Source organism: Dermacentor albipictus, unplaced genomic scaffold, assembly GCF_038994185.2.
Source record: "Dermacentor albipictus isolate Rhodes 1998 colony unplaced genomic scaffold, USDA_Dalb.pri_finalv2 scaffold_17, whole genome shotgun sequence".
In the NCBI taxonomy this organism is placed as follows: Eukaryota; Metazoa; Arthropoda; class Arachnida; order Ixodida; family Ixodidae; genus Dermacentor; species Dermacentor albipictus.
The window spans coordinates 6,558,337-6,582,867 of record NW_027225571.1 but is presented as its reverse complement, the minus strand read 5'-3'; the positions used below and the strand labels follow the sequence as shown (position 1 = coordinate 6,582,867).

The 24,531-nt window shown below is 49.0% G+C and overlaps 1 protein-coding gene across 1 annotated transcript in view; it reads right to left on the bottom strand.

The window, feature by feature from the left end:
- Positions 1-8,476: 8,476 nt before the first annotated feature.
- Positions 8,477-24,531, bottom strand: part of LOC139051988 (protein NLRC3-like) — a 45,577-nt gene continuing 29,522 nt past the window's right edge. Inside the window, exon 5 of the mRNA XM_070529056.1 lies at positions 8,477-9,469. Coding sequence (XP_070385157.1) covers positions 8,669-9,469 — 801 coding nt within the window. The 3' untranslated portion in view covers positions 8,477-8,668. The remainder of the gene's footprint in view (positions 9,470-24,531) is intronic.

The window sequence follows — 24,531 nt, the reverse complement described above, 5'->3', positions numbered from 1 at the left end:
GTGTGCGTTAAGAGACAAAGCCGGCAATATCGTTACTAATATGGATGAGATAGTTCAAGTGGCTGAGGAGTTCTATAGAGATTTATACAGTACCAGTGGCGCCCACGACGATAGTGGAAGAGAATATAGCCTAGAGGAATTCGAAATCCCACAGGTAACGCCAGAAGAAGTAAAAAAAGCCTTAGGAGCTATGCAAAGGGGGAAGGCAGCTGGGGAGGATCAGGTAACAGCAGATTTGTTGAAGGATGGTGGCCAGATTGTTCTAGAGATACTGGCCACCCTGTATACGCAATGCCTCATACCCTCGAGCATACCGGAATCTTGGAAGAACGCTAACCTAATCCTAATCCATAAGAAAGGGGACGCCAAAGACTTGAAAAACTATAGACCGATCAGCTTACTGTCCGTTGCCTACAAAGTATTTACTAAGGTAATCGCAAATAGAATCAGGAACACCTTAGACTTCTGTCAACCAAAGGACCAGGCAGGATTCCGCAAAGGCTACTCAACAATAGACCATATTCACACTATCAATCAAGTGATAGAGAAATGTGCAGAATATAACCAACCCTTATATATAGCTTTCATTGATTACGAGAAAGCGTTTGATTCAGTCGAAACCTCAGCAGTCATGGAGGCATTACGGAATCAGGGTGTAGATGAGCCATATGTAAAAATACTGGAAGATATCTATAGTGGCTCCACAGCCACCGTAGTCCTCCACAAAGAAAGCAACTAAATCCCAATAAAGAAAGGCGTCAGACAGGGAGATACGATCTCTCCAATGCTATTCACAGCATGTTTACAGGAAGTATTCAGAGACCTGGAGTGGGAAGAATTGGGGATAAAAGTTGATGGAGAATACCTTAGCAACTTGCGATTCGCTCATGATATTGCCTTGCTTAGTAACTCAGGAGACCAATTGCAATGCATGCTCACTGACCTGGAGAGGCAAAGCAGAAGGGTGGGTCTGAAAAGTAATCTGCAGAAAACTAAAGTAATGTTTAACAGTCTCGGAAGAGAACAGTAGTTTACGATAGGTAGCGAGGCACTGGAAGTGGTAAGGGAATGCATCTACTTAGGGCAGGTAGTGACCACGGATCCGGATCATGAGACTGAAATAACCAGAAGAATAAGAATGGGCTGGGGTGCGTTTGGCAGGCATTCTGAAATCATGAACAGCAGGTTGCCACTATCCCTCAAAATGAAAGTGTATAACAAGTGTGTGTTACCAGTACTCACATATGGGGCAGAAACCTGGAGGCTTACGAAAAGGGTTCTGCTGAAATTGAGGACGACGCAACGAGCTATGGAAAGAAGAATGATGGGTGTAACGTTAAGGGATAAGAAAAGAGCAGATTGGGTGAGGCAACCAACGCGGGTAAATGACATCTTAGTTGAAATCAAGAAAAAGAAATGGGCATGGGCCGGACATGTAATGAGGAGGGAAGATAACCGATGGTCATTAAGGGTTACGGACTGGATTCCAAGGGAAGGGAAGCGTAGCAGGGGGCGGCAGAAAGTTAGGTGGGCGGATGACATTAAGACGTTTGCAGGGACAACATGACCACAATTAGTACATGACCGGGGTAGTTGGAGAAGTATGGGAGAGGCCTTTGCCCTGCAGTGGGCGTAACTAGGCTGATGATGATGATGAATAGGCTGCGTCGGAGTTGGGCCCGAGTTAAAGCTTACTCTTAACGACTTCGTTGTAAAAAAAGATTAAAAGAAAAAAAAAACGCCTCAGCCGTCAATATCGCCGCCTCAGATTCCGTCATGATGGCACCGCCACCATCGGCACGGCTCCGTGAGCAGCTACCAAGCTGTTCACTTTCGTTATCTTTCTTCCCTCCGCGGCAGCGCATTGTCTTGATGCCACTGACGCGCTAAATCTGCACCATAATTCCGTCATGCATCGCTTCTGCAACCAAGCGAGCTTTCAGCGGCACACGTTCACTGCCGTAGTGACACTAAAACTTTAAGATGCTTGCCTTCGAGAAAGCAGCATGAATAAAAATGGAATGCGACTATGTGGCCATGGGGAACATGTTCACAGGGCCATACTTTTGATGACAGCATCATAAAAGGCTAGATGTGGTCAGGTTGACTTTACAGGTTTGGAAGGAATGACGTACGGGCTAGTTGCTTCATTATCACATAAAGAACAGCGCTTTAAGTTAGCGCAGTTTGCGTGTGGTTCAGTTAGCGCAGTTTGTGTGTGGTTCAGTTTGTGTATGTTTCAGCTAATATTGAAAGCAACTGTATTCTTTTTTTTTTAAAGGGGGGGGGCGGCTTTTTTCAGCGTCTAACCATAGTTCCAAAGTTTCAGTTAGCTCAAGATGCGCCTGCATGTGTTTCTAATATCCAGTATGTTGGCACGGATTCAATAGCGAAATAGCGCTATCTTATCAGATTGCGCGCGTGAAGCGAATACTGGCGTACATTCTCCAACACATTTGCCGACCCGAGATTGCGCTGCGATGTACGAGGATTCGTATCTGACGAACCGACGCCTTGATCCGTAGATCAGAATCAGAGAAAGCACTTTGCGCGCAGCCATCGGTATCTTTGAGTGTTATTTTCTTTTCCAGCGCAAGCTCATCTTATAATGAGTAACATTCGTGACTGACTCTCTTGGAAGTGTTTTGTTCTTGACATTACTAGAACGTGAGAGTATAGCGGTGCTTCATCTTTATTGAAAGAATACTAGGAAATGGATTAGGCCTTTTCTTGCGTCTGCGTTTACACATTTACCGCACCAATTTATTATCCATAACTCACGTTTCAATTTAGGGGGCTGTAAAGCACAGCAACCTTTTACTAACAGCATGTTTTAATAACACAGAAAATTTAAATGCTTATTAGTCGGCTTTCACTTCATGGTAAGGAATTTCAATAAAGATCTATTTACGATAATTAAAAGCCTATCCGTTAGACAATGTTTCATCTTAGTTCCTCTTTGCAAGGTAATACAGACTTGCAGATTGTTCGTATTGGGCACCCTCGACATATGTCCAACCAACAAACAAAGGATTATTCCGAATGTTTCATTTCAGGAAGGCGTGTTACCCTCCTGTCTTTCGTTCCCGTTCGCAAACACGCGTAAGATGCAAGTGCTGCGTGAAGAGCGTCGTTAGTCCAAGCCAACGAGCTACCGTAACTCCCCTCGACTATATCGCTGTCATTTAGGCTTAGATAAGAAATATATATATTTTAAATCGACGCATCACGAATCCAAAAAGAGCTGCCCGCGACCAGCCCAGCTAGGTTTCTTTCATTTCGTACTTCGTCGTAGCGGCTAATAGTAGCTCACGAAGCAGAGCACTGAGTGTGGATATGGCAGAGAAGGTGTTCTATATACTTTCTCGTCACCCACCGAAAATTGCCCGCCGTGCTACTGGCCATTCCTAGAAAATTGTATATGTGACGCCCAGCCATTTTCAACACAGCAACTTTGTTTTGCGATGCATGGGAGAGTCCAGGTGGGAGACAGGGTGGTTATGGAGATGAAGCCAAGCTACTTTCGGCAGTAACTTAGGAATGCCTGAATGAATGCCTTCATTTATTGAGAAAAAGGAGGAGCAAGCATCAGTGGAAGCACGTCTCAGCAGACTGGGAAAGAAGCGGGGGACAAAGAGGAAAAGCTGGGGCCCGGGTGGCAGGCGAAGTCGCAGCTTAGGGTCGAGAGAATATAAGCAAGAGTTGGCGAAACCAGTTGAAATCCAGTGTAGATGTATGATGTGTCGAGTAAATGATTGGAGTCACCGCCCAGCATACGTCCTTTCCGGCAGTATAAGCTCCCGCCGTTCTTGGTAACAAACCTTTACTGAAAACCAATCTTCGCAATTACTTATTCATCAGCCATGCCTAGCCACGTGTTCCTTAGTGCCAGGGTCTGTGGATTACAGCTACGCTGACCTGACAAGTTACGACCATATAACGTGACGCTTGCGGTTACGGATGCCATACTCGTGACTATCACTATACTACTACTATACTGCGCGAATACTATTAACTTGGGTTTGCTGCACAAGTTAGTGAACAGACATTTTTGAACCGCGTTTTTCGCCTTACATACGCTCAACGCAAGCACCATTGCAGCATGTTACGGTGCGCGTCCCTTCAAGACAGAGGTGCGAACGCAAACTAAAAGAACTCGTTAGAAGATAAGAAAGCCTCGTGCCAAACATATCCAAGCCAACAATATGTTAACAATCATGCCGTCGTTTCTATGCAAAGAGGTTATGTATTTAAACTTCTGGAGTGACAGTCCAATCCGCCACCTACGGGAGAGCGTGAAGCCGCCGAGGTCCACATTGTTAGAGGAAAAGGAGTGCGACCACAGTACGTGGCTGCGGTATACGCGTGACGCAACCTGTGCTTGCGGTTCTGCGATGAAAAAATCAAATGAAACCCCTTTAGGAAGTATATCAGTCCGCCATTGTGTGTCGCAGTTGTCAAAAATAAAATGTAATGGTGGTGGGTGCCTTGTGTTCTATGTACTAGTATCCTTATGCCATTTCCTTAAAAAATCACTATTTGTGCAAATGAGCGTTTTTGGTTTAAACCTAGAAAACAAGAAAAAAATTGGAGGCTTATCAAGGTTAAGCCCAGTGGATGCTTCGCATCCACTGGGCTTAACCTTAGCGTATTCTTAGCGTTTGGAGGCATCTTGACCGCATACACGCCCGGCGCAAAGACGCTGGCGCGGTTGCGGGCACAGAGACTGACGCGACGGCGGGCGCGCGCCGCTTCATCCCTGGCGTGACGTCACATATCACGTGATGCAGCGATGGTGGCGCCGCCGCCGCTTCGCGCGCGACGGCGCGAACCGAAGCGTGGAGGCCTCCGCCAGGCGACGTCCGACGGCGCGATATGAGGCCCCATCTACAGCCGGTGTGACGTCATCACATGACGTCACATCATGTGATCTCACTTCACGGTAAATGGTGGCCACCGCCGGGAGGCGACCGACGGCGCGATATGAAGCCTCATCTGCAGCCTGCGTGACGTCATCACGTGACGTCATGTCACGTGACCCCACTTCAGGGTCAATGGTGGCCACCGCCGGGCGTCGCGCGAAGGCCCGAAACCTACGTTAATATGCTTCGCATAAAAATATTCAACGGTGGGTATCATTTTCGTCAGGCGTTTCAGTCCTAGCTGAAAAGAGTCGGTGAAAGCAAATTTACAATAAAGCTAAGGCGACCCACAATCTGCACGCAACCGCAAGCTTACATGCGCTCCAATGATAACAATCTGCCAAAGTTAAGGTCATGTGTCAGCTGGCGGCTCAAGCAATCTTTACTTTTTTTTCCTTGCTGCATCGGTTCTGCCTGCGTCGGCGGCAAAAACGTGTAGAGGGAAGGCAGATAAGCAGAATTTGGTGGAGGCAGGTGGTAGCGTAATGGTTAGCGTGCCCATCTCCCAAATGCAAGGTGGTGCATTTGGGAGATAGGCTCGAATCCCGGTGGTTTGTTTGTGAAAACAGCTTTCTGTGCTTTCTGGGGACTGCGAAGCTCAGAATGAGGTGGCAGCCTGACGACAACTGTCGCCGTCAATGTAACAGAATAAGCGGGCGTGCAAGGTCACGCCTAAAGCCGAAAGCACATGCAGAGGAAATACACTATGCTCTTGTCGACAAAAAAAAAGAGAGAACGTGATGAGTAACGAGCGGTGTTCTTGAGCGAGGCTGTAGACGGATAATGTCACCATAGACAACACCACGCTCAAATCCCGGTGCTCAGCGGAAGTATCATTGACAGCATGTCAACTAGCGTGTAATTGATGCTTCATTAAGGTCATTGCGTGCTTGTGTTGTGTCTAGCAGGAGCGATTAGTGTAAGACATGACACTGGAGAGAAGGTGGGGAGCGAAGTCCGCGAAAAGTAATTGAGGATAGCCATATTGAACGTCGACGCCATGTTAAATAGAGCCTGCGACTTCAGTTGCTCAGCCGCCAGAAAGGCTTGAGTGGTAGCATACCGCTGGGCCTATTTGGTAACCACAGCGATAAACACACACTTTGCGGAAGTAAACAGAGGAAAGGGAGAGATAGAATAAACATTTTTATTGGGTGAATGCAGCTTTGGAGAGGCGTCCTCATTCCAGAATGCCTTGAGCTCGGGCCGCGTCCTGGGCCCTCGCAATCAGCCGTTGCTGATCCTCGAGGTCGGAGCTGGCCAAGGCTCTCTCCCAAAGCTCGTTGGTGTGGTAAGGGTTCGGAGGATTTAATGGTGCCGCTCTGCAACCCCCACGTAGTGAGTTGGCCGCCCTTTTCGAGCTCTGGCATAGATTGAAAAATGAATGTGACGAAGTATGACGCACAAAATAGTATATGCCAACCCAAATGAATCAGCGTGGTCATACTTGCGCGACACGCCATGGTGGCCTGGGACCAGGCGTGTCGCGTGGTGGCACGTGCCACCAGGACATCATGAAGTTGCAGCGATGATAGTTTTCATTGGGTACTTGAGAATAAAAACGAGCACATCAGAGACGTCCGAGGGACATTTCTAGGGTACAAGAGCACATCGCCCCCTCCCCCCTAAAAAAAAATAATTCACGAAAGCGCTGCTCGTGCTGCCATCCGTGTTGGAGCCTGCTGATTGATAACTACCAACTGTTGTTTCCAACGTTTCTGCACAAATAAGAAGGCGGTTGACCAGACTGTCAATATTGGACTAAAATGCACGTATCAAGCGTGTTTCCGCCAGTAGCAGCGAACGAGCTTGTACAAGGTGGGCCAAAACATTCCAGGATCGCTGGAGAATTACCCATCGCCTATACCAGGATTCAATTGAACATCACCCGATGTTACCAACCAAAGCCAGATAACACGGCTGCTAGAACAAGAGGAGTGTATCACCTGAATCAGATTCGCTCGAAACGGATAGAAAAGCTATGGTATGCCATTGCGTTTGCTTCTGACAAATGAAGAAGCAAAAGAGAAAGAAAAATGAGGCCTTCTGTATGTTATGCTCGTGCGTTATTGTCTGATATAAGCGCTTGCTCTACACTTTTTAAATACTTGTACGGCAATATATTTAAATTGGTCGCACAGGTGGGTATTCCTGTACGCACCGCTAGCCCTTCCATCGCACTCTTGAATCTCGAAGGGCCACTAAGACGTACATTGCTATCGAATTCGAGCGAATAATATTGCCGGGAATGTAAATTTAAGATGGTGGACCATTAGCTTCCAGAATTGCATTATACACTCCTGCTAGGACTATTCTACCTCTGTTACATGTAAACAGGCGCATGTAAGAGTAATCCTCATGTGCCACCTTCTTATCACATGATGTAAGAAATATTTAGTGCTATATTCGGCTTTATTTTAAAGTCCTTCTTTTTAATCGACAATTCAAGTATCCGTGCATCGTAGTACGAATGAATTTCGGCTTTGTCGATTCTTGGTTTAATATGCAGGGGTTTAAGTACATAACTTGTGCAACGTAGACAACGCAGCTTTTTGTTTGTTTCGTAATCAAGTCAAGTCTTAACTCATTCACGCTAATTACCAGCGCTAATTACCCGCCACATGAAGTCTGAATACAGTTGTGTTGAACTAACTATGCGAGTAACTGTGCTATCTTATACAACTCGTTTGAAGAAAGAATGACGAAATGAAACAGAAAGAAGTAGCGAGTTACACCATATCTTATAGCACGCAGCGTTATTTGTGAAGGTCTATTCCAGAATTTGTACACAGTACAAAGTATCTATTTTCACGTGCGCAGAAGCTCTGAATACGCACACATATCGCGTGATCTAAATGTGCATGTACGGACAGACTTCATGTGTCGCACGTATACGAACGCTATAAATTTATTCATTTTGGCTGCGCGCCCTGTACGTACGTAAATGAACGGACGCTGAGTCTCCCTTTTTAATTCCAGTGTTGCCTTAACAATGACAGGTATGTTAGGGACGCCTCAGAAGGATTCTAGTTACTTATACCAGCGTTTTTTCTTCGTTGTTTTCCATTTCGGCCCCATCAATATGCGGCCACCGCGGGCAGGATTAAACCACCGACCTTCAGCTCAGCAGCACAACGCCACAGCCATTGGGCTAGCTTGAAGATGTATCACTGTAGTGTGAATAAACGACAGGACAAAAGAAGCCTCACACGGACGCACACGGCGCTAACTTCCAACAGTGTTTTACTACCGAAAAGCAGGTTGTACTCGTACACTCAGCCATCAGGAGTCCGAGCCACGAGGACATGGTAAACAATCAAGATGAAAATTTGACACCTGTCATGGCGCTCCTTGGCCAAACCTGGCCCTTGTGCCATAAAACACCACACATCATCAAGATGAAAATTTTATAGTAATATTTCAAGGCATGCGCAAGAATTTCTATTTATCAGACAGAGCCAAAGATGCCCTAATGATAGGAGATTCCCCGAGGGCAGCATTCTGCTCAGCTTCTAAGTCTCGTGAGTTCGCATTTACTTTCACAGTAACGGTGGTTGATCGAATGGGAGGGGACCACTGATGCTCTTTACAATGAAGGGAGAGAAACCCATCTGAAGCAACATTGCCGACTTTATTTTTTGCACTCACGCAAACTGGCATGGATGTATCTGCCCGAGTGTCGGCGAATGGCACCGAGCCAGCCGAGTGGAAACTTGCCGGTGGCTAGTGACGTAGCCTACATCTTCTCACATGATGCGCAGGCCTGACGAACCTGTCCACGAGTTGTCGCTGAAAATCCACTCAACGCGTTTGAGCAATCTACCAGCCAGGATCTCTCGGAAAAGCTGCCTATTTTCGCAGTTTTTTCCCGTTAATACGCCGAGTTTCACTTTCATACTAGGTGAAGGGTTTTGGGAAAGGGCCCGCACGAACAACAGGGCATCGGCGCAGGAGAATCCGCAGTCCATTAGGTTCAGCGTCTGTAGTTTCTCGTTGGATTTCATGGCCTCGCTTATGGGGCGCACAGCGTGCATTCCCAGGCACGAATCGCGGAGACACAATGTTTCTAGCCCGCGGCTGTTCTCAACCAGGTCCCCCAAGTGCTTCCAGCAGCAACTCTTGGCCGACATCCACGCCATGTCGAGGCTCAGAGTGAGGAGTCGCAGGGTCACGTTTTGAGCCAGAGCAGATGCTAGTGTGTCTAGACAGACGCCGGCTGGGCAACTGCGTCCGAGCTCTAGCTCCGTCAGTTGCGTGTTGTCCTTCAGCTTCTCGAACAGCTGGGTCATGTCGCACGTGAGGTCGAGGCTTAGAGTTTGCAAGGAGCTATCCAGCAGCCTCGAGACCAGTTCAGTGCGCGTCGCACTGTAGCGGATCCTCCCTTGCAGTTCAAACTCTCGCGGTCGGCGGTGCTCTTTGAACTCCTGCGCGAGTCTAGCCAGAACGGAGTCTTTCATGATTACGTTCCGAAGGGCGAAGCAGTCGAGTCCGGGATTGGTAGCCACCAGCGAAGACAGACAGGTCCCCTCAGCTTCCATCAGTGTTACCTGCAGTTCAAAGGCAATCGAAGTTGCGAAGGAACAAAAAATGTTATGAGGTGTCATACGTGACGAAAGTCGGGCTTTTGCGATCCTACCGCATTGATATTTATTTATCTTTAACTAAAATTGCACAAAAAATAGTTTCCCTTCCTTTGGCTCCACGCCAACGTTAGATGCATGCACGGTCATGTTTTCCCGAGGAATGGGCTTTCCCGGCAAACGATAAACCGCTTGCACGACGTTTCTCTAGCGCTTAGGAAAATGCGGTATGAAGCTGATGCAGCTTACGAATGAGCAACCAACCAGCATGCAGCTTACTCTGGTATCACCTCTACATTTCGAGACCTGCGCTACGCTTATACATTTTGCCTTGAAGTGTGCGCTTGTTAATATTTGGGAGTACGAACGAACAAACCTAGCAGCACGTTCTTTTAACCTCTCAGACCGCCTAGACGATAAACGATTATTAGTCATGGCAAATAATGTCAGGATTATTACAATACAGAGAAATATTCAGGTTTCGCTATGATTCATCACGTTTCGATAACTGAAAGCATGAACTTTAGCGTTATATTGGTCCATCGCTCTTCGTTCTGTTGGGTCTCAGCCTCGTTACAGATAAAACTTAATTCTGAAATATTGCTTGTGTAGAGAAACACTGCAACGACATAGTGCGTCGTCCGCTTCAGCGCTTTTGCTCGTGAATGCTGTTCGTGCTGAGGGTCCGTGCTCTGTGCTAACGGTCGGTCCTAAACGCCGGTGGCTAATAAAAGCCTTGCACTTGCCAAAAGCACGGTTTGATTATGACGCAATCCGTCGTGGAGGGCTACGAAATTTTTTTGACTACAAATAGGATTCATTTCACGTGCGCCTAAATCTAAGTGCACGGAGGATATTGCAATTGGCCTTCGTCTAAGTGTGGCCAGCGCCGCCGCGTTGTTCGATAATTACACATAGGCTGTTTAATTTATTGTAAGAAGTTGCTGGAATAATGTTTTTTGTACCATTTTCGCCAATTTTTACGTGGTTGCGGCAGGGCTACATGGAAGCCACCTGTCGCGTCGGCCAATGTGTAAACCAGCTTGCACGTATATATCGCAGTGAGTCGCTAGGAATGGTCGCACGTCTGTGTGTCTCTGATAAGAAAGCTACTGCAATGGTGCCCTGCGAGAGCATGAGCTCGATTTGCGGAAGCCACACCTCTCCGCCCAGTACACGTTGCAAGTCAAGCATAGCAGAAAGAAATGAATGCCCACAATAATCCCAGAATATACTTAATTTCTCGCTCCGACGCGACCGTGTTTACATGAATGCTGAGGTTGTTTCTAGACCAGTGTCGGCGTTCTAGAGCGATAAAAAAGCAGCTAATTTGTATGTGCTTTCTTACACATCATTCCTTGCTGTTTTATGCTTTGCGTATACTGTAACCAGCGGCTTTGTTCCCAAAGAAAGTTTCAAAAAAGAAACACCCGCCATGGTTGCTTAGTGTATGGTTTTGGGTTACTGAGCACGTGGTCGCGGGATCAAATCCCTGTCACGACGGCCGCATTTCAATCGGGTCGAAAACACCCGTGTAGATAGATTTAGGTGCACGTTAAGAACCCAAGGTGGTTCAAATTATTCAGGAGTCCCCCCCTACAGCGTGTCTCATAATCAGATCGTGATTTTGTCATATAAAACTTCACAATTTAATTTAAAGCTTAAAAAAACGAGTTTGCGCTTGCCGCTGCTTTGCTTCTGCAGACGTTTCGTAGCAAGATCGCATTTCTGGACTTGATCGTTCTTTATAACGCCGGGCACTGTTACTTGTTCAGTTTGTCAAAAACAAAATGCGAGTTTGCTTTCTTCCAAACATATAGCCATATGAGGCCGTCGATAGTACGGCACAAATGATTTCACCGGCTGCACGTGGTCCGAGCACGAATGGGCCGATATGACCCATTTGCTTTGAGAATGCCAACGCCATGAGGAAGAAGGACAAGGAGGAAGGGGGAAGACAACAGCAGGATCCTCTGATGTGGGGCGCCTCAGTGAGAGATGGCACGCCGCCCTCCTGAGCGAGGCACCCGCAGACCAGGAGTGGGCCGTCCAGTGGGCCAGGGCCGTTGCCGAGGATCTCGAAAGATTTTCCTCGGGCGATGAACCTCTGGCAGCCTAGCCCCGGGCACCAACATCAACAACCGTTGGACGAATCAAGTTTATTTCTATCCTATCCTATCCTATCCTATCCTCTCTTAGTCTTCTGCATTGTCTCAGCAATGAGAGAGAGAGAGAGAGAAACAACTTTATTGAGCCGAGCTCGACATCTTCTTAGACGCCGTCGATGGAAGTGGTTCCCTCTTCACGGGACCCATATGCTTCCCTAGCCGCCTGGCCCCTGGAGATCAGGACGAGCTGGTCTTCCAGGGCGGTGCTGGTTAGCAAGGTCTCCCATCGCTCGGTAAGGGTGGATGAGGCATGGGGTAGGGTAGTGGGGCAGTTAAGAGGTGGGGGGATCGCCTTGATGAAATTGCATACTCCAATGACGTGTTGGAGCGTGCCTAAATGAGTTTTGCAGAAGGTACAATCCTTCTCGTACCTTTCCGGGTACATCTTGTTTTGAAGGTAAGGGTGCGGGAAGGATCCTGCCTGTATTTGCCTGTAGATAGCTTGCTGTTCTCTGCTAAGCGATTTGTGAGGATCGGGGTAACGGCGCCTCTCCGTCTTATAATGGTTCGTAATGTCTCTGTAAGTAAATATGGACTGTGGCTCATCTTCCTCAACCCGGTGTTCCATCTCTCGGGCGAACTGGTGGGCAAGTTCGTTGCCCTCCAGCCCAGAGTGAGCCGGTGTCCATATTAACTCAACTTTCCTTTTAGGTACGTCGCGTTTACTTTGGAGAATATCTAGTGCCGCAAGAGACACCCACCCCTTCCTGTAGTTTTTATACGCCTTCTGCGAGTCGGTGACAATTCTTCCCACCTTGGGCTGCGCGAGTGCTAGCGCTATAGCGGCCTCTTCTGCCACCTCTGGAAAAGACGTCTTGATGGAGGCGCAGGTTACGAGCACATCCCGCGTCGTAACTGCCAGCGTTGCTTTCGATGAAAACTTGGGTAACGAAGCGTCTGTGAAGAGAGTGACCCCCTCTTCCTCTTCTACTATTTGACCCAAAGTCTCCGTCAAGGCCGCTATACGAGCTGCTCTGCGGCCGTCGTTACGACCCGACCTCATGTTTCTAGGCAGTGGCTTACTGTGGATTTTATGCACCCACAACCTGGGTAACGGCCCCGTTTCCTTCCGCTCTGCCTCTTGCCAGCCCAACTTGGCAAGAACGCGACGTCCCGCCGACGTCTGACTGAGCCGAACTCTTTGATTAGATAGATGAGCTTCTATTAGCTCTTCGACGACGTTGTGCTTGGCCATGCCGAGAAGTTTGTCGGTCGAAGAATGCTTCGGAATGCCCAGCGCCATCTTGGTTGCCTTTCGTATAATGACGTTCAACTGGTCCCTGTCTTTTTTCAGTAACTTGAGGTACGGCGCCGCGTAAACGATGCGCGACGTCAAGAAGGCGTGGACGAGCGTCAGTACATCGTCCTCCTTCAATCCCCTTTGTCTGTTTGTGACTCTTCTGATCATGTTCGAAATTTGTTCCGTTGAAACTTTGATTTTGTCGATCGACGCTCCCGCCTTGCCATTGTTCTGGAAGATGACACCCAGGATACGTGCTTGCGTGGTTGGTGTTATGGTCGTCCCGTCGATGGTGATGCGTACGTTCTCTTGGTCTCCTTTCTTTCTTCTTGGCTTGATGACGAGTAACTCGGACTTCTGTGGTGAGCAACTGAGGCCGCACGATTTAGCGAACTCGTGCACGGTCTTTGCCACTCTCTGAAGGGTCTCCTCCATCCAACTCTCCGACCCTGCCCTCGACGTCCACACAGTGATATCGTCTGCATAGAGAGCGTGATCTATGCCCTCTATGTCTTGAAGCAAAGTCGGGAGAGGGAGGAGTGCCAGGTTGAAGAGAAGCGGCGAAAGAACCGATCCTTGCGGAGTGCCCCTGTCTCCCAGGGCTATCGGTTCCGACTTCTCCTCTCCAATTTTGATGGTTGCCGTTCTATTGGTTAAGAAATCCTGCACATATTTGAATGTCCGCTTTCCGCATCCCGTTTGGTGCAGGTTACGAAGAATACTTTCGTGTGTGACGTTATCGAAGGCCCCCTTGAGATCGAGCGCCAGGATAGCTCTTGGCGTAGGGGTCTTCGCTTGCTTGATAACCAGCTCGTGTATTTGCACCAAGACGTCTTGCGTGCTCAGGTGCCTCCGGAATCCGTACATGGTCGGTGGCATCTGATCAGTGACATCCAAATGTCTCTGAAGTCTCTTGAACACCATACGCTCGACCACCTTCCCTACACATGACGTGAGGGAGATGGGGCGTAGATTGTCGACGTGGGGTGGTTTCCCCGGCTTGGGAATGAAATGCACCTCCGCTTCTTTCCATTCTTTTGGTAACGAACCCTTCTCCCAGGACGCGTTGACGAGGTTTAGCAGTTCAGCTCGGCTTTTGTCGCCCATATTTTTTAGCATCTTGTATGTAACGCCGTCAATTCCCGGTGCGCTGCCTTGATTACTTTCATCGATGGCCGCAACCAGCTCCAGTTCGGTGAAGGCTTCGTCCATCTCGACGTTGCTATCGCCTTCATACTCGTGAGTCGGGTTACCGCTCTTCTCGGTCTTGAGGTATTTACTTGTGAGTTCACGAATGAGCTTCTCCCCGTCCCCGTCGTAATTGTTGATCGTTCTTGTGAGGTCTCGGACGCATGCGCTCTTGCTTTTTAATGGATCTATGAGGTGTCGCAACAGCTTCCACGTCTTCTTCGTAGACAGTGTGCCTTGCAGGTCATCACACATTTTCATCCAGTTTTCCCTGCATAGTTGTTCCGCATACTCGGTCACTTGCTTGTTGAGCGCGTGTATACGTCTGCGATGCTTCTTGTTATGTTTTTGCCTCTTCCACCTTCGAGTAAGACCGTGCCTGGCCGCCCACATATGACTAAGCCTGCTGTCTACGAATGGAATTTGCGTGGTAGTAGTAATCTTCTGCGTAAATTTCTTTACAAATTCGCGTTGCTTTTTGGCCCATGCCTCATACGTCTTGGTGTCTTGGTTTTCGTCCTCGCCTTCACTGTCTGCGCTTCTACGTAACCGGTCCCAATCTGTAATGTTTCAGCACGATAGGAGTGTGCCGCAACGATGGGTGCAGACGAAGGAAAATGGAGTCATAGCGTTGGCTAGAGGCAAACGTATGAGAATGGCTGGATGGGAGCCGGTCGAGAGCCGCGAGCGAAGGGAACGCAGGCGACGCGCTCTGCGGTTTCCTCACGGAAGGGGGTAAGTAACAAGCGTTTGAAGATGGTGGTAGGGGGCAACGAGAGAGAGCATCGGCATCCTGGTGCTTCTTTCCAGACTTGTAGGTGATGTCGAAGTCGTATTCTTGTAAAGGAAGTATCCAATGGCCGAGACGTCCCGTTTAATTCTTTAGCGTCGCCAACCAGCACAAGGCGTGGTGATCAGTAACGACCGTAAAGTGGCAGCCGTGCAGATAAGGCCGAAATTTTTGGACGGACCAAACAACGGTGAGACACTCTTGCTCGGTAATCGTATAATTTTTCTCTGCAGCGGTTAGCGTGCGACTTGCGTATGCAACCACGCGTTCTTCAGAATTTTGCTGACGTTGCAAAAGAATAGCGCTGATACCGTGGCCGCTGGGGTCATTATGTAGGAGAGTGGGTGCGGTGTTGTCGAAATGACAAAGCACAGCTTCGGACGTGAGGGCACGCTTGAGGGCGTCAAAAGCAGTTTGGCATTCGTCCGACCATACGTAGGGAGCTCCAGAAAGAAGGAGTTGATGGAGCGGCGCCGCGATGGTGGCAAAGTTACGTGTGAAGCGCGGGAAATGCGAAGCTAGGCCATGGAAGCTACGCAAGTCTTTGTCGCGTTGAGGCCTAGGGAAGCGGAGGACAGCGGTAATTTTATCAAGGGCGGGTCGAAGGCCCTCCTTGCTGACAAGATGTCCGAGTACTTTAATGCTTTTGCTGGCGAAGTGGTACTTTTTTGTATTGAGCTGAAGGTCAGCAGATGAGAGGCATGTCAGGATTTCGTCGAGGCGCCGCAAGTGCAGATGGAAGGTCGACGAAAATATGATGATGTCGTCAAGGTAGCTTATGCAAGTCTTCCATTTTGACCTCGTAATACGCTGTCAATCATCCGCTCAAATGTCGTGGGAGTATCACACCGGCCGATAGGCATTACGTTCAATTCGTAAGTCCATCGGATGTGGCAAAGGCTGTTTGTCTGCTTCGTGCATGAGGATCTGCCTATATCCGGAGCGTACATCAAGGCTGGAGAAATACTCCGCGCCTTATAATGAGTCTAACGCATCATCGATTCGGGGCAGTGGATATACATCTTTGCGGATTATTTTGTTCAAGGCACGGTAGTCTACGCAAAATCGCACTGAGCGTTTCCCTTACGCAGGAAAACGACAGGTGACGACCAAGCGTTTGAGGATGGGCGGAATATGGTACGTTTCAGCATGTCGGCAACGTGGGTATCGATCATCTGGCGTTCAGCGGAGGAAACGCGATATGGCCGCCGGCGCACTATGGAAGTTCCATCTGTGTGTATGCGATGAGCCGTCGCAGAAGTCGATCCCAGAAGAGGAGAGTGGTTATCGAAGGAGTCTTTATGCTTAGATAACAACGCCAGTAACTCCCCCGTCTGCTGTGGCGTTAGATCGGAGCTGATGGTACTAGCGAGAACAGAAGCAGGGACCGGATCTACGGCTGTGAATCGTTGCGAAACAGCAGTAGTCGAGGATAACACAGAGACAGGCTGAGCGTCCAAGACGCACATGAGAACAGCGCCTTTCAAAGCAGGACTGGCTCAGTGGTCGTGTTGAGTACAGCCAAAGTGGCCGTGCAGTTGGTGAAGCGAACAAGGCTGGGTGCCAGAGCAATCCCTTTGGATTAGCAACGGGCTGACGGTACCACTAAAACGTCACCATCGGTGATGCCAGAGTTAACTACAAGGAGTTGTTCGTGGCCAGGGGGCACCTTACAATCGTCGGCAGTTCGTAAGCGAAGGCGCGGTTCGTGCAGGTCGTCGGAATTGTCGGTCTCTGTCAAATTAACGAGACGTTGACGGCACGAGATGAAAGCAGACGCCGAAGAGAGAAAGTCCCACCCTAGTATAAGCATGTGAGCACAGGCAGTCAACACTGCGAACTAGATATGCTGGCGTATTCCGTCGATCGAAACTCTTACCGGTGCATTGCGCCGATAGCCGAATCATGACATTATTTGCATCAAGAAGAAGAGCTTCGCTGTAAGGTGTAACTTTGCGCAGACGAGAGCACAAGCCAGCGTGAATAATAGAAATAGCTGCTCCCGTATCAATCAATGCTATAACTGGTACACCTCCAACACACACGAATAAAGTATTGGCCGGGCACGCTGGAGGAATTGTAGTCTGTGCGAGCCATCCAGCTTTCCCTCCAGAAACTGCACCATCTAGTTTTCCGATCGGTAGTCCGGAGTCCGTGTGGCCGGTTTCAGGGGTGATGTCAGGCATCGGAGAGAGGAGGGCGAGCGGCGACGCCCTGGACGGTAGTTGCGAAGCACTTCGGTAGGTGGAGAAAGTGAGCGTGGGGAGAGCCGGCGCTGGTAAGGACTCGGAGAAAGCAACGGGTCTCTCTCATAAATATCGTAATATTGTTCGTCCTGTTGTCGTCTTTCTCAAAAACGCGATATGTGCCCGCGAATACGGCAATAACAACAAATGGAGCGGGGCGTAGGCCGAGTAGTGCAAAATGCTGTGGCAGGCGGGCGGGGTACGAGTCGCCAGATGGTTAGGGGCAGTAGCAGGAGCAGAAGGAGCTGTCCTAACGAACGCTGGTTGCGCAGCCGCAACCTGAGCATACGAGGTGGATGGCGAAGGAGGGGCACAGCTCGCAGCACAGGTCATGGAGGACAGCTCCTCTTTGATGATGTCGCGCAGGCCAGGAACCGAAGGTTGAGGCTGGAGAACGGGAGCACTGAGCAGGCGACACGCTTGGAGCTCTTCACGTATGCATACGTATGCGTATGCTTCACGAATCAGCATACGCAGGTCCGTATCCAAGGAAGGAGGCGCGTCACCGGCGAGAGGTTGTAAACGGATGGCCTGCAGTGCGTCCAGGTGTTGGCAAGTAAGGATCACATCGTTAAGGGTATTTGGGTTCTCGATCGCCAGTGCGTGGAACGTGACGTGGGCAGTGCCCTTTAGGATATGACGAACAAGATTAGATTCCGAAATGGTGGCGTCAACACGGCGACAAAGGGCGAGGACGTCCTCGATATAAGATGTCAATGTTTCGCTGGGAAGTTGCGTGCGTCTATCAAGCTTGTTCTTGGTGACCTCAGAGCGGACTTTGGGAGCGCCCAAAAATCTGCCGAAGCTGTTGTTTGAATGCCGCCCAGTCAGGCAAGGTGATCTCGTGGTTGAGAAACCAAGTCCTGGCAACAGTGAGGTGGAATGCGACGTTGCGAAGCTTGCGCATATGATGCCACCAGTTAGACTCACTCACGTGGTCATAATTGCCCAGCCAGTCGTCAACGTCGTCACTACGTAGGCCAGCGAACATGGTGGAATTGCACTGCCGCGTGCTCACGGTCCATTACGGAACGGCCGGTGGGGCAGAGACGGTGACGGCGGAGGCTCCTCGAGGATCTTCTTGGAGCATCCTGGCGGAAAGGCGTAGCAAGCGGCGACCTGAACAAAGCTCCAGGGAAACTCGAAGGCGTAGAGGACCAAGCGATAGAGAGCAGCCTCCACCACTAGCGAGACAGCTGGCAAGCCTCAACGGTTTATTTCGCAGGTCGCGCGCTGCAGACGATGATGCTGCCCATGATGATGAACATATACAGATGAAGAAGATGAAGGGGTAATATAATGCTCACAACTCTTACATTTTTTTTTCTGGCCAGCCACCACCGTTATCGAACGGACTGCTCAGTTTGAACAAAGGCAGTGAGCTAGCAAGCAGACCCACTTAGTACTTCTGAAGGCTGTGAGAAGCCACGTATACAGCTTCTCTATTTTTGATTTATTCGGTTGCTCAGATTGGCAGCAGCTGCAAATCTGGCCTTTTTTTCGTGCATGGATTATAAGAAAACGGCCACCGTGGGCAGAAATCGAAGCCGCGGCCTCATACGAAAGAGCATAATCATCCAATGGCCCTCAGTCTCCAGCAGTTGCAGAGCAACTGAACAAGGCGGCGATCAAACATGTAAGGGCAGCAGAGGGTGCTAAGACCCGGACATGCCGCCACTCGGAACTGAACCTGGCAACGTTACACACATGAACTCTCTCGAGTGAAGCTAATTAGAACGACTATTTGAAGAACTATCAGGCATTGTGTGGGATATCATTGACTTTAGTGAGGTTAGAACTAGTGAGGCTTATAAAGTGGTTACTATGGCCACGTCCTCTAGTATGGCGGACTCACAAATAAGAATCAATACGGAGTAGTATTCCTAATCTATAATGACATAGCGGGCAACCCTGACGAAGTTTACAGCTTTAATGAGGCGGTACCAGTAGTTGTAACAAAACTAAATAGGAGGTATAGAATAAAGGTAGTACAAGCCCACGTTCCAACCTCTAGTCACCATGCTGATGAAATGGAACAGTTTTATGAGGGTGTTGAATTAGCGATGAGAATAGTGCAAACTGAATACACCGTAGTCATGGGCAATTTCAATGCAAGAGTGGCGAAAAAGCAGGCTCGTGAACAAGCAATTGGCAACTACGGCATTGATATGGGAACACTAAAGAAGAAATGTTGGCAGAATTCGCGGAAATGAATAAACACCGAATAATGAACACCTAGTTTAGGAAGCGTAGCAACAGAATGTGGAACTGGAAAATCACTAATGGTGAAATAATAAATTAAATAGATTTCATACTTTCTGCCGATCCCAGCATAGGGCAGGATGTAGAAGTGTTAGGTGGGGTAAAGTGCAGAGATCATAGGTTAGTGAGGTCTAGGGTTCCACTCAATATGAATGGAGCGATTAAATTGGTCAAGAAGAAACAGGCCAAGCTGGAGGCAAAGGCTAAAAGCACAGGAATTTAGGCTGGTGCTTACAAACAAATATTCAGCCTTAGAACTGAGGGATGAAAATGACAGAGGTAATGAACGAAACCGTAACTAGACTGCCTTCAGAAGCAGCAGTGGAAGGAGGAGTTAAGGCACCAAGGTAGCCAGGAGGTAAGCTCTCGCAAGTAACGAAAGACCTCATAATGAAACGACAAAGAATGAAACTGTCCAACTCAGGAAATCAAATAGAATTCTCGCAACTCTCAAAACTAACCAACAAGAACAAAATAAGGAATATTCGATACTATAATGTGAGAAAGACTGAGGAAGCAGCATAAATGGACGCAGCCTCAAATCAGTGAGAAGGAAGCTTGGCATCGGGCAAACCAAGATGTATGGTTTGAAAGATAAAACAGGGTCATACCATCAGCAGTTTCGAAGATATAGTAAAGGCAGCAGAAGAAATCTACACTGACCTGAACAGTACCCAGAGGAGCCGCGATATCACCATTCGAAGTAGTAATGAAGAAGTTACAGAGGCTCCTTCTACAACTATCGATGAAGTTAGAAGGGCCTTGCAAGACATGAAACGGGGAAAAGCTGCGGGACAAGATGGACTATCAGTCGATTTAATCAGCGATGGAGTATACATAATGCTTGAAAAACTCGCGCCCTTTATACGAACGGTCCATCGACTTCAAGTGTCCCTGAGAACTGGAAGAATACGAACATTATTTTAACCCACAAAAAGGGAAACGTTAAAGAATTGAAAAATTATTGGCCCATTAGCTTACTCCCAGTATTACATAAAATTTTTACCAAAATTTTCTCCAAAAGATTAAGGGAAACACTGGACTTTAGTCAACAAAGAGAACAGGCTTGCTTCAGGAAGGGATACTCAACGGATCACATTCCCGTCATCAATCAGGTAATCGATAAATCCGCAAATCTTTCAGAGATAAGGATATGGGTTTGCATTCAGGAGAGGTAGCAACATTCATAGAGGCATTATGTAATCTAGGATTTCAGGAAGCTTACGTAAATACTTTGGAAAATATGTACGAAGATTCCACAGCTACCTTGATTCTCCACGAGAAAAGTAAATCATACCTATAAAGAAAAGAATCAGACAAGGATACACATTCTCTCCAATGCTATTCACTACATGCTTGGAAGAAGTATTCACGCTGTTAAACTCGGAAGGCTCAGGAGTAAGGATCAACGGCGAATATCTCAGCAACCTTCGATTTGCAGATAACATAGTCCTGTTCAGCAACACTGGGCATGAGTTGCAACAGATGATTGAGGACCTTAACAGAGAGAATATGAGACTAGGGTTGAAGATTATTATGCAGAAGACAAAGGTAATGATTAATAGCCGGGCAAGGAAACAAGAGTTCAGTATCGTCGGTAAGCCTTTAGAGTATGTGAAGGAGTACGTTTAACTAGGTCAATTACTCACCGGGAACGCTGGTAAGACGACGGAAATTTACAGAAGAATATTTCTGTATTTCAGTAGTTGGAGTGCCCATGGCAGACATTGTCAGATCCTGACTGGAAACTTACCACTATCATTGAAAAGAAAGCTGTACATATAATGCATTCTTCCGGTGCTAACATATGGAGCTGAAACTTGGATATTGACAAAGAAGCTCGAGAACAAGTTAAGGACCACGCAAACAACGATGCAACGAAGAATGTTAAGCGTAACATTAAGAGACAGGAAGAGAGCGGTGTGGATGAGAGAGCTAACGGGGATAGCCGACATTCTTATTGGCATTAAGAGAAAAGAATGGAGCTCGGCAGGCCATGTAATGCGTAGGTTAGATAACCGGTGGACCATTAATATTATAGTATGGTTGCCAAGATAAGAGATGCGCCGTCGAGGTCGGCATAAGTATAGGTGGGCTAATGAAGGTAGGAAATACGCAGACGCAAGTTGGAATCGGTTGGCGCAGGACAGGGGTAATAAGAGATCACAGGGAGAGGTCTTCGTCCCGCAGTGGACATAAAATAGGCTGAGGATGCTGATGCTGATAACTGGCACAGCAATCAAACCCTGATGCATTCGTTCACGGCTCTTTGTGCTCCCACAGCTGCTATACCTTTCCACTACACTCCATATTGTCACGTGCTAGTGCCTGAAGAAAGCAGCCAAACTGAGAAAGACGAAACTAGCGTTTGATTGGGCGAACCTGTGCCCACAAAACAGGCTACACTTACAGCACAACGATAGCGGCGAACACGGTCGGCGATCATCGAAAATCTGATCAGCGGGTCAAGCGCGTCGGCTTTTATACAGCAGTCGTCGAATGTTCCAGACTAATCGTTGGGACCCGCATGCCTTCCACAAAGGTCTATGGGGAACCAGCGCTGGCCAGGAGGCGCTACGACATTTTTCATGCGTTACTTAAATATGCTGAAACCGTCCGATAGGGAGGCTACGAAGATGGCACGACATATTTAGCGATAAGAAACGTGCGCCTGTATCAATGTTTGTCTAGCCCGATGCGGCCAGCCAAGTTCTGTCCATGGCCATGCGCGCTGCGTAGAGCGCATGCGCTGCTACGTCCTAGCACGTCGGTTCCCTGCCGTTTGAGGAGCCGTGAAAAGTGTGACTCAAGACAATCGGTGAATTTGCTGACACGAAATCACTGCGTGTGCTACTGGAAACTGTGTCTACCGCTCGCTAGGCTGTGTGTTACGGCGCTGCTGTCGGCACGCGAAGCTTCAGCGCTGGTTGCCCATACCATACGCGTCAGGCGATGAAATCATATAACGCAAGGTTCGGCGACAACAGACAGCGGAGAGAAGCATCGATAACTTTCCAGAAACTTCCGATATATGCAGGCGCGTCCAGCGCTGTGCGATAACACTTTTTAGGCGGCGAAACATGGTCACCCGATAAACATAAATACAGGTGTCAATACCCCCCTACCCCCCCAACGAAAGTAAGAAAGAAAAGCACTCGTAACAAAGGAAACAACAAAAAATTGGAGGACGCTTAAGCTTCGCCTTCAAGAGTGGGACGCGATAGCGTTCCCGTCGACCCGCCAAGGGGTATAAGACAATGCGCTACGGCACAGCGATTACTTACGATGCGCCCCGCATCGGACTTAGCGCCCACCTATCACGCGGTGAGCGTCGAGCAACGCAGCGTTCGGCGCGGCAACGAAACGTGCGCCTGAGCGAACGGAACGAACCAAAGAACTCGGTGTCTCGGAGGGGAAACGATCTACGCCAGCCAAACGTCGTGATCGGCACGGGCAGAGAGATAGATAGTAATCTAAACCGGGAGCACGGCGAAGCGTCGTCAGGGGAGAGGGAGTCCCGCGACGCGCGTGGCAGCGGTCCCAATGCGCGCGCGGCGCGCCTCCTGTCGGGGCAGCGCCGTACATTGAGAGGAGGGGGTCTTCTGTGTTTGCCGCAAGATGGCTCTGCGCGTGCGCAAAGCGCAGAAGAAATGCAGCGGAAACGCACTTCGCAACTCGTGTAATTGTGACTTCTGTACGTTACATGTTCATAATTACCGATATACACCGCAGTATAACTTTCCACGGCTCGTTTCGAAGGCAACACCGCATTCACTAGAGGCGCGTTTGCACCGCTTGGAAGCATCGAACTCGTGGCTGAGTGGTAGCGTCTCCGTCTCACACTCCGGAGACCCTGGTTCGACTCCCACCGGGCCAATCTTGGAAGTTGCTTTTTATTTATGAAGCGCCTGCCGTGATTTATCGCTCACGGTCAACGCCGCAAACGCCGACACCGACGCCGACGACACCGGCTTTTCTGCGACACGAGCTCCTTAACGCTATCGCGTTAAAATAGGGAAGTTCGTCAGCGTCCGTTGAAGTGTTTAAGGCGCACCACGTGGACCACTTCAGATCGTGCACAGCGCCGCTGTGAATGCGAAATGCCGTCTGGCACGACCTCATAGTCCAGTGCGCCAATACGTCGGATGACCTTGTAGGGTCCGAAATAGCGTCGCAGTAGTTTCTCACAGAGTCCTCGCCGTCGTATCGGGGTCCATACCCAAACACTGTCGCCGAGCTGGTACTCGACGAAGCGTCGTCGGAGGTTGTAGTGTCGGCTGTCGGTACGCTGCTGGGTCTTGACCCGTAGGCGGGTGAGCTGTCGGGCTTCTTCGGCGCGCTGGAGATAGGTAGCGACGTCAAGATTCTCCTCGTCAGTGACGTGCGGCAAAATGGCGTCGAGCGTAGTCGTCGGATTCCTGCCATAAACCAGCTTAAATGGCGTGATCTGTGTTGTTTTTTGCGCCACCGTGTTGTAAGCGAATGTTACGTACGGCAGGACCGCATCCCACGTCTTGTGCTCGACGTCGACATACATTGCCAGCATGTCGGCGAGGGTCTTGTTCAGGCGCTCCGTGATACCATTCGTTTGCAGATGGTAGGCAGTTGTCCTCCTGTGACTTGTCTGGCTGTATTGCAGAATTGTTTGCGTGAGCTCTACTGTAAAAGCCGTTCCTCTTTCGGTGATGAGGACTTCTGGAGCACCATGTCGCAGTAGGATGTTCTCGATGAAAAATTTCGCCACTTCGGCTGCGCTGCCTTTCGGTAGAGCTTTAGTTGCTTTAGTTTCAGCGAAGCGGGTGAGGTAGTCCGTTGCCACGACGATCCACTTATTTCCGGTTGTTGACGTCGGAGACGGCCCCAACAAATCCATCCCAGTCTGCTGGAATGGTCGACGGGGTGGTTCGATCGGCTGTAGTAATCCTGCTGGCCTTGTCGGTGGTGACTTGCGTCGCTGGCAGTCTCGGCATGTCTTGACGTAACGGGCGACGTCGGCGGCCATACGCGGACAGCAATACCTTTCCTGTATCCTCGACAGCCTCCGGCAGAATCCGAGGTGCCCAGCGGTTGGATCGTTGTGTAGGGCGCGCAGTAATTCTGGACGCAGCGCTGACGGTACAACAAGAAGGTAGCTG